This window comes from Pomacea canaliculata, linkage group LG6 (assembly GCF_003073045.1).
Source record: "Pomacea canaliculata isolate SZHN2017 linkage group LG6, ASM307304v1, whole genome shotgun sequence".
Taxonomy (NCBI): domain Eukaryota; kingdom Metazoa; phylum Mollusca; class Gastropoda; order Architaenioglossa; family Ampullariidae; genus Pomacea; species Pomacea canaliculata.
Window position 1 is genome coordinate 28,733,851 of NC_037595.1, and position 18,728 is coordinate 28,752,578.

The 18,728-nt window shown below is 39.1% G+C and overlaps 4 protein-coding genes and 1 non-coding gene across 5 annotated transcripts in view; 2 read left to right on the forward strand and 3 right to left on the reverse strand.

Moving 5' to 3' along the window:
* Nucleotides 1-3,286: 3,286 nt before the first annotated feature.
* LOC112565512 (transmembrane and TPR repeat-containing protein 1-like) lies at nt 3,287-6,862 on the reverse strand. Its single transcript, XM_025240953.1, has 2 exons — nt 6,532-6,862; nt 3,287-3,488 (listed from the first exon to the last, which is right to left on the reverse strand). The coding sequence occupies exons 1-2, from the start codon at nt 6,828-6,830 to the stop codon at nt 3,317-3,319; spliced, it is 471 nt and encodes a 156-aa protein (XP_025096738.1). The 5' UTR covers nt 6,831-6,862; the 3' UTR covers nt 3,287-3,316.
* A 123-nt stretch (nt 6,863-6,985) lies between these two features.
* Nucleotides 6,986-12,705, forward strand: LOC112565511 (ankyrin repeat domain-containing protein 50-like). Its single transcript, XM_025240952.1, has 7 exons — nt 6,986-7,115; nt 7,356-7,480; nt 7,602-7,736; nt 8,297-8,349; nt 8,592-8,650; nt 10,852-10,968; nt 11,532-12,705. The coding sequence occupies exons 1-7, from the start codon at nt 7,062-7,064 to the stop codon at nt 11,628-11,630; spliced, it is 642 nt and encodes a 213-aa protein (XP_025096737.1). The 5' UTR covers nt 6,986-7,061; the 3' UTR covers nt 11,631-12,705.
* Nucleotides 12,706-13,077: 372 nt separating this feature from the next.
* On the reverse strand, nt 13,078-15,138 carry LOC112565510 (60S ribosomal protein L10a-like). The gene is made up of 5 exons (XM_025240951.1): nt 15,015-15,138; nt 14,608-14,760; nt 13,994-14,142; nt 13,494-13,666; nt 13,078-13,304 (listed from the first exon to the last, which is right to left on the reverse strand). The coding sequence occupies exons 1-5, from the start codon at nt 15,017-15,019 to the stop codon at nt 13,134-13,136; spliced, it is 651 nt and encodes a 216-aa protein (XP_025096736.1). The 5' UTR covers nt 15,020-15,138; the 3' UTR covers nt 13,078-13,133.
* Nucleotides 13,378-13,455, reverse strand: LOC112567394. Its single transcript, XR_003099825.1, has one exon. It is a non-coding gene; the product is annotated as a small nucleolar RNA SNORD45 (small nucleolar RNA).
* LOC112565507 (ubiquitin carboxyl-terminal hydrolase 47-like) overlaps nt 15,092-18,728 on the forward strand; it is a 32,123-nt gene continuing 28,486 nt past the window's right edge. Inside the window, 7 exon segments of the mRNA XM_025240943.1 lie at nt 15,092-15,258; nt 16,632-16,785; nt 16,788-16,837; nt 17,096-17,206; nt 17,429-17,555; nt 17,773-17,869; nt 18,223-18,304. Of these exon segments, the coding sequence (XP_025096728.1) occupies nt 15,124-15,258; nt 16,632-16,785; nt 16,788-16,837; nt 17,096-17,206; nt 17,429-17,555; nt 17,773-17,869; nt 18,223-18,304 (756 nt within the window). The 5' untranslated portion in view covers nt 15,092-15,123.

The window sequence follows — 18,728 nt, forward strand, 5'->3', positions numbered from 1 at the left end:
TCCGATTCAGAGAACAGCTGCATCTGAAGTAGACCATCAGTTTTATTTGCAAAATGAATCAGCATAAAATAAACGGCATACATCCTTGAGGCTAACAGTAATACTAGTCTGTACGACGGTGATCAACGGATCAAACAGTATCTCTAAATGCTGATCTTAAAAAATCGTGATTTATGTTACTTAAAGGGTTTCTTTCCCCGTTGTCTTTTTGCGAAGCCATCGATTGCTTATCCTGTTAGCTTTCCTCTAAAAGTCACAAATAATCAGTAAAACTCCGAGGCCCAGCCACAACACTCTATTGTCCTTCATCGCCGATGCTCAGCTGGTTACGTACTACGCCCTCTTGTAAGGACAGTCTATTTCGAGCGAAGAAGTGGGACATTCTACTCAGCATGCTACAAGAGGGCAGAGGCAATACCTCTTAACGGCAATCGCCGGGGAGGAAACAGATACAGCGGCGTCCAAGAGGCGAGTGCCAGACCCAGCTGAGCGCAAGCGATCCTTTGCTGGCATCAGCATGCGCTGCGGACTGTGCCGGTGAAGATCGCAAGCCCAGGAAACGACCAAGTCCGCACGAATCGATTGGCTGCAGGTCTGTGCCGTGCATCGAGCTTTCGAAATGTTTTCAGTGATCACTCGAGCGCAGGCTGATGGCTGCCATATATACAGGCAAGCTCACTTCTTTTCATAGCGGCACAAAGACTGCGTGTGATATATTAAATTCACTATGTATCCCTTCAAGCTGTAGTTGGTGAGCGTGATGAGTTGAGTTTGTTATTTCAAATTGACATAAAAATAAAATTGTCACATGTTGAGTAAAGAAAGAATGGTAGACAAGCGTGAAGGGCAGTAGGCAATGTGTGTGTTGGAGTGTTGGGTATGGGTTGACCGTGGAGCCTAGAGCAAGGGGCTGCTCCAGCTATGTATGAGGTCCACATGATATCAAATGTCCGCTGTTGCAACAGGGGTTTCCCAAAAGGCCTCTTTGTCCGGATTTCTATGCTAGTGCCGCTCGCATGTCAAAGAGCTGCACAGTCCATCTGTCAGCGTTGCTAAAATACCAGTCAAATTGCTCGAAGGACAATTAGCTTTTGTCACTCTGCGCTTGCATTAATTCTGTGCTTAAGTCACACCGAGCATAGGCCTATGTCGGTTAATATCCCAAAATGGTCAACACCATCACAAGAGCAGGCTGTCGTCAAAAATCTCATACTCATCCCACGCCAATGTGGTATGGCCACGAGAAACTGTTTAACAGACCTATTCACCACAATGTGTATTTCTCTACACTCATTTATTTGTTCTCGAGTGTTTTCCAGTTGGAGCTTTATCCGTCAGTAGAATCCAAGAGCTATAATTGTGAGAAAACGAATTGTGTCGATCAAAATTTTTAGCGCACGAAGGTAAAAATGGGGTGCCGTTAACTCTGGGACATTAACTATATAAATAAAAAAGAACACAGCAACCTAAGTTTAGGCGATTGTCTCTTTCAAGAAGATGAAACTCACCTGAAGTAGAAAATAACGAGGTCAATCAGCAGCCGAGCATCTCAGTAAAAGGAGTCTGCCCTCCGACAATTCAGGCCAGTCAACTTGTGAAGATAGAAGCAATATTCATGAATACAACATTGCGAAGCAATTTTCGCGGTGCATGTTTGTGTGTATGGGCGCACGCGTGAGAAAGAGAAAAGTTGTGTATGTGTGTGAGAGAGAGAGAGCAATATATCTGTAAACTGTTACTACGTATTCCTTTTAAAACAACATAAAACATTCCACACACAATGTAAGTAACATGCAGGTATAGTATGCACCAAACATAGTTTCCAAACAATGAAGACTCGTCATTTTTTCTCTCCTCTCCCCCTATCTTCAAAGTAGCTTACATATGCAGTTTCCCTTCTAAAATGGTTGGAGGCTTTTTTTTTTTTTAATTCGCCTCCGCAAAAGTTTATCTGGAACAACAAAAGTACCTCGCTTGGCCTGAGACGGTAAACAACTTTACAAAAAACCGCCATGACTCAAGCTCGTGTCACGCTCCACGCGAACTTTCACCTCCGCTATGCAAGACGTTGATCTCCTTGTGATCTTTGACCCCGGTGATCGAGCGACTGCCAAACCTCATGACAGGATCTTATCGAGAGACATTATGAAGGAAGCTTTTGACCACAATGTGTCCTGTCAATGTACAGACGACAAGGATAGCCCTCATCACTTTCCTGTGAACGACTTACTGAGTGGAGGGGTGATATATAAGCTATATACATGTATTTCATCCTAGCATGAAAGTGCATCGTGGACCCTTAAAGAGTTCAGTCCTCTCGATGTGTGTGTGCGAAGTCATACGTAAAACATTGTCTGTAGTCTTTCCATAATGTACTTTTCTGATATCCTTCCATATCTTTTCCGACCCATCCCGAGGCCTGTGGAGTTTATTTATCTAATATGTTGACTTCTGACCTCGTCCTCGGGGAACAGACATCAAATTACGAGCATCAGTTACAGCCGATCAGAGCAGAAAATACTCTCATCAAGAGGTTCGTCAGAATAAAACGAGATCCTATGCTGTACACCCCCAAGCTGAGAAAGGCTTGAGCAAATAAAGAGTGGGTCACACCTGACTCTTCACAGCCTTGTCAAACGCATCACTGACAGCAGCACTCACATTTCTTGGCTGATATTGGAGTGTCACTTCATCATTGTGCCACTTAGTCTTGACACCCCTAGGTTGCTGGCTGGTCGCTCATCCCTAACCACCACCTTTGATGATGCTGGGGAAAGACTTAATGTTGGCGATACCATTAACGATGTAGCGGTAGTTCGGATAGCGAGATAGTGAGACCGAGGTTCGATTGTACTTACAAATACGAAGGTATCTATAGAGAGACAGTCTGACCAGCGGAGATGCCAGCACACAGGCACTTCACCATACTGTGGGTATGCTTTCTGAAATTTGTATTATTGTGTTAAAAAACAAATTAATTATTGACTAGATTTGGGAAATAGCATCTTGTACTGCAAGATCTTCGATTATGAAAAAAAAAAAAAAAAAAAAAAACCTTGTCGCACTCTGGTGCACTGTTAAAGATGTGCGGAGAGGGAATTGGTGTTTTACACCGTGCCAGCAGCTACGGCTATATCACGGCAGCCAGCCCTATAAACAGATGCCGCATGCAGCGAAAAAAACGTGTGCCCGTGACGAGATCTGAACCCCGCGCAGCCAATCCTCACTGTATTGGTGACAGATGCTAAAAAATGTGTTAGAGATATTGCTAGTAGAAGTGTAGGTGTGTCATAACCAGGTCATTTTTCTTACCGCTTCAGTGTGAATGGGGTGGACGGCGAAGTACAGCAGCCAGACACGTCTCTGCGAGTGGCACGTGCAGCACGCGGCGGAGCATGTGCACAAAGAAGAACGTGACGGCTGCATGTAGGACCACATTGACCATGTGAAAGTACCAGGGGTTCCCATGCGACAAGTAGAAGTCCAGCCTGACAACCGATACAGACAATCAGCAATAATGGCAAATGTTGGCATATGTTGAGATGCAAACAGAAAACGAAAACGATCTTAAATATAGACAAACATACAAATCAACAAACACACGTCTTTATGATCATCAAAATAACAAAGTAATTAATAATGATAAATAATGATTGATCCAGAATTTGCTAAACTGTGATATTTGAATACTAAGAACGAAAGAGTTTTAAAAAATATTGATTAAATGTATATTCAGATCGTGAAGCACTAGTACAATACGAGTGTATGGGAGACCTCCCCTGGTGGCCTCTTGCAAAGCTGTATGACTGCTTGTCACCATAAATATGGACATACGCACTACAACACGCGAGGTTAAGCTCACACGAATGTTGACAACTCTATTATCCTGCTATTTACAGGAAATCATCAACTTTTACAATGTTACAATGCACAAATAATTTCGAGCACCCACCGTGAATTTATTACTACCCACATTTATTATTGTTAAACGCGTGCATACTCCGATATGAAAAAAAAGGTTCTTGAATACTTTCTCTCGTAAATCCTACTAAAGACCTATAGGGTTTTTTCAACACAAACCCAATAATATAACAACGGTTCTGTAAAGCCAGTGAACTAGTGGCAATTCAAAGGAAGGCTACAAAAGAGTGCACTAAGCGACACAGTTTCGTCTTGTGTGCGAGAAACACACTTGAAGTGTATGAGAGACAGGTGCTGATATACAGCCGCCCCTCCGATCAAGGGGACGACTAAAAAATATTTGAATGATTTGTTCGTGGTTGGAGGAAGCCTTTAGGTCTGGCCAACACGTGTTGGTCTTCACATTCAAGTGCAAATATTTTACCTAGCGAGTCTAGCGAGAATAGGAAAAAAAGGGTAAAAATTCTGGGAAACAGCTTCATCTTCTTGTCAAGACACATTTACGAAAAAAAAAAAACAAAGAAAAAAAAAAAGAACGATACATAAATTTATATCTCGTCAGAAAAATTTTTAAAATAATCATCCCACCTTAAAAAAAGAAGACAAAATTACATCAGGTTGCGGAATGACCTCTTTCTCTGCGTCTGTTTCAGTTTCATGTATTATTATAGCGATGCGACCATTAATTAGACTATTTACACCACAGGAACTGCTCAATTATGTTTTGTTCTTTTTGCACTGCTGTTCTTTCTTCGCTCTCCTAATCCAAAAAGGACTCGTCCGTTCAAATAAAGGGCTGGCAGTTCACTTACATTGCCTCTCATGTGTAGTCCTTAACGAAACGACAGAACTTATTTTCTTTAGCTGTAAATAAACAAAAGACGATAATCACTGATGCATGCAACAGAATAAACTTTGACCTTATAAATGACCCGACGGAAGAATAAAGCCTATGGACATTTGAATTGCAGTTGAAGTAGTCGCGCCTTCTGACATATAAACCTGTAGCGGCGAAAGTCGGGTTCAAAAGAGTGACCGACAATGTGTGAGATGTCAGAAATTATAGCTGCACACATTCCGGATGTACATGTGCGGACAACTGTCTACCCGCTCGTTCCCTCTGATACCCTACAGTAGCTCAAGTACCTGGCAAGGCCCGTTTTTGCGTTTTTGGATTATGACTGCGCAGTACCTACAACTGTTTTTTTTTTTTTAATACATCGAATTATAATAGTAACCGCATTTTTTTCAGAAATGTAAGGAGAAAAAAATCTATGGTGACAGAAAATGTTTGGAATTCGAGCAACGTTTAGCAGAGCACCAAACGAAAACGGATGTAGCTAGTCTCTCGCGCCAGCAGTAGGACTTGCCGGATCTAGTGTCTTATGTGGTACTGTGTACTTCACAGTGCTGAGAAGTACCCTTCATGCATGACGCATCGCATCCTTCACTTTGAGTAGAGTGTAAAGTGTGCACGACAAAAAGCAACAACAATAATAGTAATAATAATTACAATGGGAATTTATAAAGCGCTTTACCTCATTATCAAAGACTAACGTAAAGCGCCTTACAAAGGGGGAAAAAATAGACAGACATAATAATAACGGTCTCAAAACAAAGAGTTCACCTTTTTCTCGTGTTGAGAAGGTGAATGTCATCAGCATAGATGTAGTGACTACAGCTCAGTACTAAAACCAAAATATCCTCTTTTTTTTTAAAAATAACACACTGTCGACCGGCAACACTGTTTATTATAAAATAGGCATTTTAAAATATTTATTTATATCAATGTTGAGATAGGAATAGGAATATTGTGCTTCTGACAATTACCCACAAGAGTACCAGTCATAAAAATATTAAATCAAGATTATGTGCACTCGCAGTGTTGTGTGTGTCGCGCCTGGAAAGCTAACAAGTCATCGATACCGTGCACGACACAAACAACATAAACACCATCTTCCTGCGGAAAGCTTGCTTCACCGCAGTTCAGGAAATTGCTATACCGAAATGATGGCCATAGCTGCGGCTGCAAATGACTTCTGATCACCGCAGTTTAAGTTGTGCATATCTTTATCATATTGGCTCAGAGCACAAGAACTACGAGGGGCATGTTGCACAAGCCAAACTTCTTGATGATTTGCGCAATCAATGGCATCATAAACAAGGGCACTCTAAGACTTCCATGTGATGTAATAGAAGAAAAATTTGCGTCTTTGTGAGATAAATCATGAATGAATATGTCACATACGACGGCTAAACATTTCAAGATAAAACATATTCAAAATTGTAGATATTATCAAATCCTGCGGCATATCAAAAAAAAAAAAAAAAAAAAATCAAAACAACCATACAAACAAAAACTCATGATTCATTAATCCATACCAGAACATTACTAATAATCTCTGACAGGACAAATATTAGTGTAGTGTTTACTGACAATCGTATCTGACTTTGCTAATCACTCTAGCATAAATAAACGCGCTCGCGTGCACACACAAGCACAGACACACACAATATCGAATGTACTGAGTCGATTCATGCGCTTATCAACTACAGTGCAGCCAACCATCCGTGGCGTACGTCAACACTGACATTTTGTCTCAGGCTCACCTGAATGTCACAATGCAAAGCGGACGGTAGCTTTTGTGACTGGTGTTGTCCCACATTGCTTTTCCCCAGAAGTCGTTCAGAAAGAGCTGGGCAAAGTTAGCTTTTCCGTTGACATCTGGGTTATCCACAATGGCAAACTTATCGTCGTGAACAAAATCCCCTTCCAAACTATTGAGATAGCATAACACAGCTGTAGCTGTTGGGATGACATATGAGAGCGTGATCTGTCTTGAGTGCTGTATCCCTCTCCACTTCACCTGGAAAAGTTTGTTGATAAATGTCCAGAATGCCGAAAACATCTCCACCGTGAAGGAAAACTCAGCCCAAACAATCACTATTATTCAAAGTTGTAAAAGAGGCTTGAAACTGTGCATTCTCAGCTTCCTAAATCCCATCAAGAGGATACCGGTCCCACGTTCTCAGCCAACGTTCATTGAAGTCGACTAGCAGACGATAGCTCTTGGTCCCACACATGGCTTTGAGATCACGTGACTAACGTAGTCTCGGCTTGGGCTGTTTCCGTCCACAAAATGGCAGCTCCCACATCATCGGTTGCTATAGCCGCTGCGAACGGGGATATCATGGTAACGTTTGCAATCACATAATATCATCAATCGAAATTATAATTTTTATCCCATATGAGCACATTTTGAACGTTATTTGCCGTTGGCTTCCACAGACCTGCAAATACGCGTGTGTAAGAGAAAGGGGAGAATACCAGCTTAGTGCATGTGCGCCATAAACTCAAAAGGAGATCTTAAAATGCTTGATAACCATAAATAATGTAATGGCAAATGATTCATGAGTTTTCATTTTATACTCAGGCAGTGAAACAACTTATTGTCCATGGTGCTAATGTCAATGAGCGATCTAAGGACGGCATGACCCCACTTGCAATAGCTGCCTTCTGGGGATATGCAGAAATAGTCAAGTTACTACTAGAAAATGGGTGAGCATATAAAATTGTATATAATCTTTAATATGTTTATGATTTTTTTACAGATCATTAGGATTATTTAAAATATGGTTTCAAATCTTTTGATAGTTACTATAATACATCTGTCTTTTAGCGCAGAATGTAATCAGTGCAACAGAGGAACACTTTGGACACCACTACATTGTGCAACTTTTCAAGGTCATGGAAAAGTTATTATGCATCTCTTGGATTATCCTGTTGATATGCTTGCCAAAGACTCCCAAGGAAGGTATAACTGTCCTTTAAATTCTCTTGTGAACATCAGTTGCCATTTTTTGCTTTTACTCTTCCATGTGTGTATTCATAGCATACTTAGTAAAAGCTTTACAATGTTTTAAAACTGTGTCTTTATTCTGTTGCCAGCTTTTTATTTTACCCAATATATTTGATGGATAAGCATATTTGTGAAAGGCAAAGTCAAGGCAGCAGGGAATCAATGGGTGGATGTTGTGGGTTGTCAGTACAGTAAAAATCAGGAGATGTGTCCGTGAAGAGAATCTTATAGTCTTAGGTTCAGATCTTATCTTGGGGACACTCTCTGTATGTGACACTGGCAGAGGGTTGATAGTCAAATATCTTTTCATTGTACTTTAATTTCTATTTCATCACCATCTCTTGCCCACATATAGTTCCAAAACATTATTAAGTCTTTACAGAGCTTCTTGCTCATATACAGTAGATGTGGTTTTTCAACATTTGAGGGAGCTGCAATAAGTTACCATGGCTTCCTGTCAAGCCAGCCAATCCCTCAGCATACCAATGATAACTGGAATATAACATTCTGTTCAGGACACCAGTAGATTTTGCTTCTGCCATTGATGCCATCTGGCCATTTTTTGAAGGTATGACATTTATAGAGAAATATGCTGTGGATAAATGAGACAGTTATAGAGAATTATGTATGGAACTAGACAGTTACTGTTTGATAACTGCTGCTGTTGATGAATCACATGTTTACAGTAACTTGCAAATCAGTATCGAGGTTTGTGAGCACCATGAAATTAAACATAACAAGCAACAAGAATTATTTTCAATGCATATAGCCCATGTCTTGTTCATATGTGTAAATTATTTTTTCTCCCAGTTGCTGGATGCAGGCAGACATCCAAAGCTGATCTCATAAAAATGGATATTATTAAAAAGGTTAGTTGGATTTCTAGTTATTATACATGATTCTAACAATTTTAAAATTCATTAGACATGTGATTGGCAAGATGAGACATATTCAGATGATGATGATTGAATGTGGAAAGTGCATTTTCCACTTGGATTCAAGCTCAGTATGCTACACACGAAAGACAACAGTCAACCATACAAGAAACATAAGCATCAGAAAACAAATGATATCATGAAAAAGAATTAAGTGCATGGATCAAGAAGTGAGGTAGAACACTTCTTTTGATTATGCAAGCTATTTTAAAAGAGATGGGTTCTGAGGCCACATTTGCAGGCTTCAAATGTAGACAGTTTGAAGAGAAAGTGGGGAGAGTATTCCAAAATGTGGGACCTGAGAAGGAGTGTTTGCTGAATTTCTTCTGTCTGAAGCATGGCGCAGAGAAGAGGGCAACAAAAGCAGACCAGGAAGATCAAATTGGGTGGTAAGGTGTCAGTAGCAAGGCCATAAAGTTAATGGTGTGGCAATCTTGTAATTACTGTGAATAAAGAATTGAAGGAGAACACAAAAACAGACATGAGTTTTTGATGGCAGAATCTGATATAAAGGGCAGATGTGACTGCTCAAGGAATATGGACTTACATGTCAGATTAAAGAGATAATAATACATCAAAAAGTCCAAATGGTCCATGAATGTGTGAGAGAGAGAATGTTAACCCCATAGAAAGTAAAGGTAGTGGAGAATGACGCAAATTTCAGTTTATTTGCAGAGGATTTTGGAAGAACCTCAGTTTTATATTCATTCGTTTTCAATTAGTTGATGGACATCCAGGCTTTCACAGAGTCTACTTTGTGTTGTACAGAAGTGTAGATGATGAAGCTGAGAAAAGAGTCCAGATGCTGGCAACTGTGTAGCATCAGCATACAAGATACTGCAGGCCCACATGGCAGATGGTGGAGCCAAGTGATTGGATGCACTCAGTAAATAACAAGATCCAAGAACAGAGTATTGAGATGCCCAATACGAAAGAGCAGATAAAGATGAGGTGCTGACAGCTACCACAGACTGGATGTGATCAGTTCAAAACAGTACCAGAGAGACTGAAAGGAACAAAAAGGCACAAGAGAAGGACATCATTGTCGACAGATCTAACTTGTGACCATGTCCCAAACAGATAAAATGCAACCACTTGCAGAAATGCCATCACTGTTGGATGATTCTGACAATGGGCTTACTGTAATGGTTCAAGCAAATTAAGGCTGAGGAAATGCTCAGGAGCTGGACTAGCACAATTTTTTTTTTAAATACTCTGGACAGAAAAGGGAGTTTAGAAACAGTGATAGTATTTGAGGTTATTAGAGTCAAGGCTAGGCTTCTTTAGACAGCAGCTAGTCTCAGGATGCAGCGGGGTTCTAGGTTATCTGTCACACATGAACTACAAACTAGAGATATCTGCTCGGAATTTGTATCGTGCTGTGGGATTTCAGCTGACAAACATTGGACAGTTTGTAGTTTGATGATGACTGTATTGATTGAACATGAAACAATATGGCTGACTCAACAGTCCGAAAACTATCATACAATAGAAAGGACCCTGGCTGTCCCATCACAGTTTAACTACTCATCAGTGGCTATGCTGCAGAATGTGATGACATTAATTTTAGTTGGCATAAGTCCAAGCAGAAAACATTGGAAGATGTTCCCACAGTAGTATTTTGGACACAGGAAGATCATGGATGGAGCATGGGCTATCTTTATGTACAATCTTGATAATGTGAAGTTGCTTGTGAGTTGGCCGTGCCACATCAGGTTGGACTCTTGTAGGAATGATTTTAGATGCTTTAAATAATGATTAAAGGAGAGTTAAATTGAAAATCATGGAGTTCAAGGTTGCAATTCGCAAGTTTGTTCTGATACTGTAGCTGGGGAAATGCATGGTCCGATTTGTTTTTGTAGGTGACTGATAAAGACAGGAATATGAAGGACCGGCTAAAGTGAATCAGTTTAACCTGCCAGAGTTCAAAGATGTTAAAGTTGCCTTCAGATGTTGGGATGATAATGCACTCTTTCAATAACTGTTTGAAGATGTCAGTTCCACCAGGATGTACTGTTTCATTTTGGTTTGTATTTTAAACATAGTAGAAAGTATTCTAAAATCCTCAGAAATGTTTTTTTAAAACAGATTGCACACTTTGTCACCTAGAATTGTGATGGGTCTTTCTTTTACAGATTTTGCCAACTGATCCCTTCCCCATTAAGACAGATCTACTGAGCTTAACACAACCAGGGTCAGCTTATGTCTTCAACACCGACTCTCTTCTTAACAATAGGAGCGACACCACAAAGGTAAAGAGAAACCACTCATCAGGATAGCTGCATTGAGAGCAATATTCCAAATCATATTACTACCTACATCTTACAATGATAACTTTAGCCTGTTTAACCTTGGAACAGATCTGCATACAGGTTTAGCTTGTACCTAGCTGGCACAGAAAATATATGTGCCATTAACTATTACAATGAATGCAACAATTCTTGTGTACACACATATTTTCAGAGAAATGCCCATGATGTGCATTAATACAACTTGTACTCAGGTCATCCCACTTCCTGACAAGCAGATATTTTGAGTAGTTATTCAGCTTTATATCCATCAACCCAGCTTGCAGGAATGACACTTTAGTAAGGCAGAAATGTTCTTCACCCTTTTATAGTTAGCCTTGAGAAAACACCTCACAACCTGAAAAGGTCAGAGTGATGACCTTTACATGTACCTCCCAGCAAGCTAAAGGAATTGCCATGCTGTTTTTATATGAAATGCCACTTAAACTATTTTAAACCTACAAATGTCTTTTGCCATAGATATAGCACCATTTTCAAACAGCTGATGGTAAATTTTGATTTCACAGGCAATGGCAGCAGCTGCAGGTGATGTGCTGGCTGGGGATGAAGATGTTCATAATGTCTACAGCAAACCGTACTCAGGCATGTCCATCTGGCACAGCTGACCATGCCAAACCTCACTTAACGGATTTACTTATTATGAATTTTTCAACAAATTTTGCAGGAACCATGTGCAGATTAATAATAATAATCCTAAGAAACATTTCTATAGCCAATAGCACTTACAGAAATGACATACAGACTGAATCACTAACAACCACAAAACAGATATGTTCGCGTTAACCATAGATACCCGCCCTACGCGAAGTAAATTACAGAAAACATTATACAGGGTCACTCGCTGTTCAGAAAAAGATGTGGACTTAAAAGTGGCAAGAGAATTAGAGGCAGACAGTTAATCTGTTTCAAGTTGAAGGACCCTGGTAAGAGAAAGACCTCTGGCCACATATCTTTCTTTGCTAGAAGCTTGTTGGGAAATGAACAAAAAAGTGAATGTATAGGTGGCAATCAGGACCAGTGCAAGAAAAAGGAAGTGGGAAGTGTGTAGGCTTTATGATTAGCAGCCAGTGAATAGAGCAAATGATGGGTGATATATGTTCACATCTAGATGGTCTGCAGATTTGGCTAACAGCATTATTCTGTATTCTTTGCAGTCTGTCACCTAAAGAGAATTACAACAGTAAATCCTTGAGCATAAAGACTATACTATGCAGAGAGTATTGAATAATAAGGAAGTCTTTGATAAAACACCAAAAGATTAAATATGTATATTGATAATTGTTACTAGTATCGTTTGTACCCTTATGAAAGACGTATCTTAATATATTGACTAGTGTGTTATATTCCCCTTAACTCTGCCTAACATCAAAACAATGTCTACTAACCCTAGCCTGTAAATGCCTTTCTGTAGTCAAATCATGGTGTTTGTCTGACCCTTCTGAGCATCACCTCTTCCATGAAGTACTAAGCATTAGCCATTTTTCTAGACTGCAAACATCTCAGGGTCTTTCACACACCAACAGTAACAAAATTGCTGTATTAACCAGCTTAGCATGATCATTGCATTCCCAGGAAATTTTTATTACTTGTAGTAAGCTTTGTCCTTTCCCAAAATGTAAAGGTTTTTTGGTGTGATGATTACATCAAAGAAGCAATAATAAAAGATACTTCACCCACTGGTGTAAGCATCTTTGTAATTCTTTTATGCAGTGCTGAGAGCAGTTTTACTCATGTACAGCATTATCTCCAGCTTATTCAACACATATTTCAGTAATGCTTGTCTAAGGAGTATAATTGTGTAACCATACCTTAAGCTACAGCTAATTTAGATCGCACAAGCAGCCACAAACTATCAGTGCATACACAATATCATCCTGGAGCAATGTAGAATATCCACAGGATTAAAAAAATCTAATAAGGCAAAGTCTGCCCGTGCTGTTAGTTTTGTGTGATGCACTGGAGAGATTTTACGATGACCACATCAGATTATTTCACACTATAATCATGCAACATTCACATCCTGTCATGCACCAAAAGAGAAAAAAGGGCAACATCTTTGCAGTTCACTTTACTTCCCCCTGAACCTGGTATAATTTTTAGACAAAATTTTAGAAGATTCTCTGGGCATGTCCCATTGTGGACTTCACGTAAAGTGCACGCACATTCTGCCAGTTCTTTTTCAGCAGCGAAACCAAGAAATTGATGGCAAGGGTGATGTTAGAAAATAACTCATCTGTTGTCATGTTGACATGGCCGACACAAGTGGACAAGCACAAAACCTGCACAACAGAAAAGAACCGTAAGATCTAGTCAACATACCACTAAACACCCCTCACACCTAACAATACAAAGACAACCTCAGTGCAATTCTAGAGCTGGACATGTTTCATCAACCTTAAGTATGCTAATACATGCGTGTCATCATTGGCTGCCTTTTTGCCATCAGAAACCCTTCAAACAACACGTACCTTTTTCATCTGGAACTTGATTGTAGAACGAACATCTTCCACCTTGCCTACAATTGCATCATTGTGACCAATTGGACTAGGAAACTTCCCAGCTTTGGCCAACCCGGGACCCAAGATCCTGGGGATCAGCTTGATCAATGATTCTGATGCCAGAAATGCATCATATTTCTTGGCTGAAAAACAAAAAACAAATGAAGTTTGTATAGCAAACAATCACGCCTCTAAAAGGTATGGAGGAAAAGAAAACATGGAACAGCAACCTCAGGGCAATTCTAGAGCTTGTATGTTTCATCAGCAGCAGTATGCTAATACATGCAAGTCTCATCATTGGTTACCACAGTTAATGCTACGCTGCCAACCTTGGAAATAATAAAAATACTGACTCTTCCATGTAGATATACACAATTCAAATGTGTACAATCGTGGTATAATTCTATACGAATTAGATCAGACAAGATAGCCATATCTACCTTTCGTAAGAATCTGGCATCACCACTTACCTAGCTTTTTCACCAGCTTCTTATCCTTGTTAAGCTTCTTGAGGTCATCTTGGTTCATGTGAGGGATTTCATTTGCCTTGGCCTGGTCACAGTGAACTTGATCACCAAGAATGCACACTCTCATCTTTGGTTTAGGAGTGAAGCGAAGCCTTTAAAAAAAAAATTCCAGTATATCCTACTAGGTCTCCTATTTGTGAAAGAATCATTAAAACACAAAATTAGCAGTCTTATTTTCACTAACGAAATCTTTTATATTAAACAGAAGATATCAAATAGCCACTATCAATTTACGAAGTTTATACCAGATTTTATAGGATTTCACCCAGGACACTGATCCTAAGGGTGGCGGTATTGGAGTATTGCCTCCAAAACCTACCCACAGTTTTTAGACCCTGGGTGAGAGTCCCGTTGGCAGAAGCCAACTTCCCAAGACAGCCACCTTCTTGCCAGACAAACGCTGAATATGGTGTGTGGGTAGGGGAAAGTAATGAGAAAAATAACATGGAGGGATGAAAATCCCTTAACACGTGTTAACATTAAAGCTTTATGTTCTGGCATGAAAGCCTGATGTGCTGTCTGGGTTAAATGAAGGTGAAGAATGTCCTGGACATTACTTGACGGTGCCAGCAAAGCGCTTGTCTTTCTGAGGATCATAGTTCTTGAGAGAAATCTGTAGTTCAACAGATTCCGTGAATTTCCTCTTCTTCTCCTGAGACTGCTTCAGGATAGTTTCAATGGATTCACGAAGTGCGTCTCGGTTGAGCTTACTGTACAACAAAAACACATTTCTATGAGTGTGCTAGCCCACTATCAACAGCTCGTGGCAATTTATGGTAGAAGATGCACGCCTCATTTCATTGTACAGAACTCGATATAACATTACATAATTCTTAAACAGCCATTCAGACAGTACTATTCGCTTTTAGCGACAAATTAAAAAAATAATTGAGACAAATATCGTAAATTGTGAAGTTATTTCAAGCAGATGACATTAGATATTACAGAATCGTATCCAGCCTACCTCATCTTGCAGCCACTCGATGGAAAAGACCGGAAGTTATTCGGGATCTCGGAGTACTGTTTCCGGTCGAGATTTAGCGAGACTTCGTGCAGCCATACTTATCTGTTATATGTGCACTTTCGAAAGACAAACCAAGCAGAATGTCAGATACAATGCGAATTACTCATCGACAAGAATAATTATACACTTGAAACTATACTGTAAAATGGTGACAGGAGAAAATACTCAGATTGTTCCGCTTGAGGTGAGAAATACGGAAATACATTGCTATAATGCAATGGAACTGGGAGTGGACTGTGACTGTCACAGTGACTTGTCTCTATGACACTAGTACCGTAAAAGTAGCTGCGAAACGATGAAATGGTTGAATAAGCACTACTTAGTGCTAAATAATAAAAATAAAATAATGATAATAATGCCCAATTTTAAATTTTATTGGTTCACCCTTTTTCCCCCTGTCACACATAGAAAAGAGGATGACAAATCTTAATGATACTTTGTGTTTGTTAACAAGTATTTTCATTACTTTATGTGCTTTGGCCATGTTTGGTTTCAGACGACGAATCGTGTACAACGGAAACCAGCAGAAATATGCAGTTTTCTCTTTTTGAAATAAAGTTTATTTGGTACTCTTGTAAGATCATTATGACACATCATAGTGTTCAACTTCTATTATTAAAAAGATAGGTGCAAATGCATAGCTCAGGGCAGGAGATGCCTTGCTGACACTGAAAGGAGAGGAGGAAATTATGGAAACTGAGCGAACAGAGGCATTGGGTACAATCCCATTGAAGAAAGGGGAGAGGGGTATGGAGATGTGTGCTGTTAATGAACTACCATTATTGAACTAGATGATAGGGATAGTTTAGTTATTTTTTTACAATTTAAATTTAGGCCTAAGCCTTCCTAAAGTGGAGTTGTACCTCATTTACCTTATTTTGTGTATTTTGCCTAATCAGTTTGGGAGAATTTTTTTCTAACTTTGCCCTTTTTCCATTTGTTCCTTGCACTTCTCCCCCCCCCACCACCAATAAAAAAACCAAACTTAGGTTAATCACATAATGAAAACTGGAAATGGCGTATAGTGATCTTATTACATTAACATCATTTAAATGATGTTTGTCATTTGGGATAAGCAGTTTACCATTTTAAACTGGATCATATTTCAGCCTGTTTGTAATTGTTATCACTATATTGATATTAAAATATCCTGTTACTTTATCTCTACAAGTCCTTCCCATGATTGCTACAAGCTTCTACTTTGTTTCTGTAACAATTGATACTGCAGGTAGTAGATAAATATTCTTTCCTATAATCATTGCAGATAGTTGCCAGCATCATAGCATATGCTTGATATATTCTGTCTTCACTACTGGCTTCCATGTTTAAAATGTGCCTGTGGTATGCAAAGCGTTTCACAGGTGCACGTAGCAGAGGATGAGTGTATTACTGTATGCAGGTCTCATGACACATGCATATATATATATCGATATTCTAGGCAGTCAAGGCTATTACTAATGGGAGAGCTGATTGGTCAGTTAATAATACTTTCTTCCTCTCATGTAAGCATATGTAAGGCATCATTTAACATTTACTTCATAAAATGAGGTGTTTTAGGTTGTTTCAGGAGCTGATGAAGAAAAGGTGCTGTGTATCATCAGAGATCTAGTAGATTCACAGACAGCTGGTCGTAAGCAGTCAGTCAATTTACCTGCATCTACTTCGCTGAACAATGCAGCAAAAGAGATAGCCAAGATATGTGGTTATGCTCAGGAAGTGTATCCGTGCACTATGAGAGACAACAGGGGCAATCATCTGCAGATGTGAGTAGCAGATTAGCTTATTTATATTATATAGCAGTTAATGAATACTGTTGTAATGTATTAAAATGGACAGATATTTCTCATGTGAGCTCTTATGGTATTGTCAGTAACAGAGATGTCTTGGTAACAACTTTCCTTAGGATATAAATATTTGGGTCAAGATGATTATAATAAGTGAAGCAATTTTATAATACTTTTATGCACTTAAATCTTGTGTATGTGTGTGTCATCCTGTCACTGCAATTTGTGTGAAATAAGGTCATCCTCGAAGAGCAAGCAGATGGAACACTTGGAAGTATTTGCAATCCAGAGATTCGGCGTCATAATTTCACAATATATGAATTGGAAGGCAAAGCACCCCAGCGAGAGGTAAATTTTTTGTCATTCAGATAAATGTTTTGTAGATTGCTGTTTGAGTGGTAGTAATTTTTTATAGTTGGATTTCATTGTTCATCTTCTGTAGTGTACCTTTCTCGTATGTATTCCAATGCATTTTCCAAAGGTTCAAGGCTGGAAGTAATGTTGAACCTGTAATTTATTAACCAGCCTGGATATAATATGTATATATTTAAACAATTTTTGGATTAGCAGGATGAAACCTCAGGCTATGAGAGCCAAGTATCGACAAGTAGTCTATCATACAACAGCTCCTCCTATGATCACTACAATAACTCCTCCTGCGACTCGTATGCATCAGCATTGATCAAGTCAGACACAGGCAAGATTATACTAATACAACTGATATGGTTAATTTTTAAATTATTTCATTAGCAGATATTAAGACTGAGCTTAAGTAAAGATAAAACTTTTATAATTTCATGGATTTTGCCTTTCTTATAATTCGTGGTTTTTGAGTTCTACATCACTTGACAGCAAGTTTAATGCATGCAGTGGTATTAGTAATTTTCCTAACATTTTTTCTTGTCAACATTCAGGTTATGTAGGCCTTGTAAACCAGGCAATGACTTGCTACCTCAACAGTCTCCTGCAAACGCTTTTCATGACGCCTGAGTTTCGAAATGCTTTGTACCGGTGAGCATAGAAATTTATTCTGTCTGAAATGCATGAGATTAGACATCCAATAAAATTTATGAGAACACCCAACTGCAATTAGGGAGATTGCTGATTTTGTTTCATCCTGTATCATATTTATTTCTCTTTTAAACTCTTGTAGAGAATAACTTTTTTTTAATAGTTTGGGAATTATACTTCAGAACAACCTCTAACAGCAAAGAAAAAGTATGTACTACTGCAAATTTACCAACATTCTGTGAGGTTTTTGAAGTGTATAAAGGGTAATTTTGATGCATTTTAACATAATTTCAAGGTGTATAAATTTAAAGGAAGGACACTCCAGCCAAGAAGTATGTTTTTATTTTATTAAGATGGGAGTACAAGAAAAAAAGGGAGGATGATGCAGCCAAGAGTATCCCTTTCCAGCTTCAGAGACTGTTTCTTCAGCTTCAGGTAAAAGGGTTCTACCTTTTTCTTCTCAAATTAATGGCATTGAGAGTTTTACTGAAATTGTTGTTTTAGAGGATCAAGAGTTATCAAGTTTGTCAGAACTTTGCTATGTTGGTGACATGGTGGTTGTAACTGGGGAAAGATTCGTTTGCAATGATCTACTCCACACTTTTATTTTCAGGAGAAGGGTAATTGAGTTTTAATATTTGTTTTCATAAAAAGCTAAGAATAATCAATAATGTTAAATATCAAAGAATTTTTTATATTGTTGGCTGTCCCAGGTTCAACTCTTGTCTCGGGCATGCTGTTCTTTTTCTGCATGTGGCTTCTCTTTACATATCTGGCTGCCTTGCCTTAGTTTCCTGGTTCGGCATAAAATACCAATTCCCTATGTCCCCCAAATTAATTGTGTTATCTGTTTTCATTT

Excerpts from the sequence above, each read along its gene's own strand:
- LOC112565510 (XM_025240951.1), bottom strand. Across the intron at positions 13,667-13,993 it reads GAAGCTGGTGAAAAAGCTAG|CCAAGAAATATGATGCATTT; the intron begins GTAAGTGGTGAT and ends TTTGTTTTTCAG. Across the intron at positions 13,305-13,493 it reads TCAAGTTCCAGATGAAAAAG|GTTTTGTGCTTGTCCACTTG; the intron begins GTACGTGTTGTT and ends TCTGTTGTGCAG.
- LOC112565511 (XM_025240952.1), top strand. The coding sequence starts at position 7,062 with ATGGCAGCTCCCACATCATCGGTTGCTATAGCCGCTGCGAACGGGGAT. Across the intron at positions 7,481-7,601 it reads AAGTTACTACTAGAAAATGG|CGCAGAATGTAATCAGTGCA; the intron begins GTGAGCATATAA and ends TCTGTCTTTTAG. Across the intron at positions 8,651-10,851 it reads AAATGGATATTATTAAAAAG|ATTTTGCCAACTGATCCCTT; the intron begins GTTAGTTGGATT and ends TTTCTTTTACAG.
- LOC112565512 (XM_025240953.1), bottom strand. The coding sequence starts at position 6,830 with ATGTTTTCGGCATTCTGGACATTTATCAACAAACTTTTCCAGGTGAAG. Across the intron at positions 3,489-6,531 it reads CTTTGCATTGTGACATTCAG|GCTGGACTTCTACTTGTCGC; the intron begins GTGAGCCTGAGA and ends ATCGGTTGTCAG.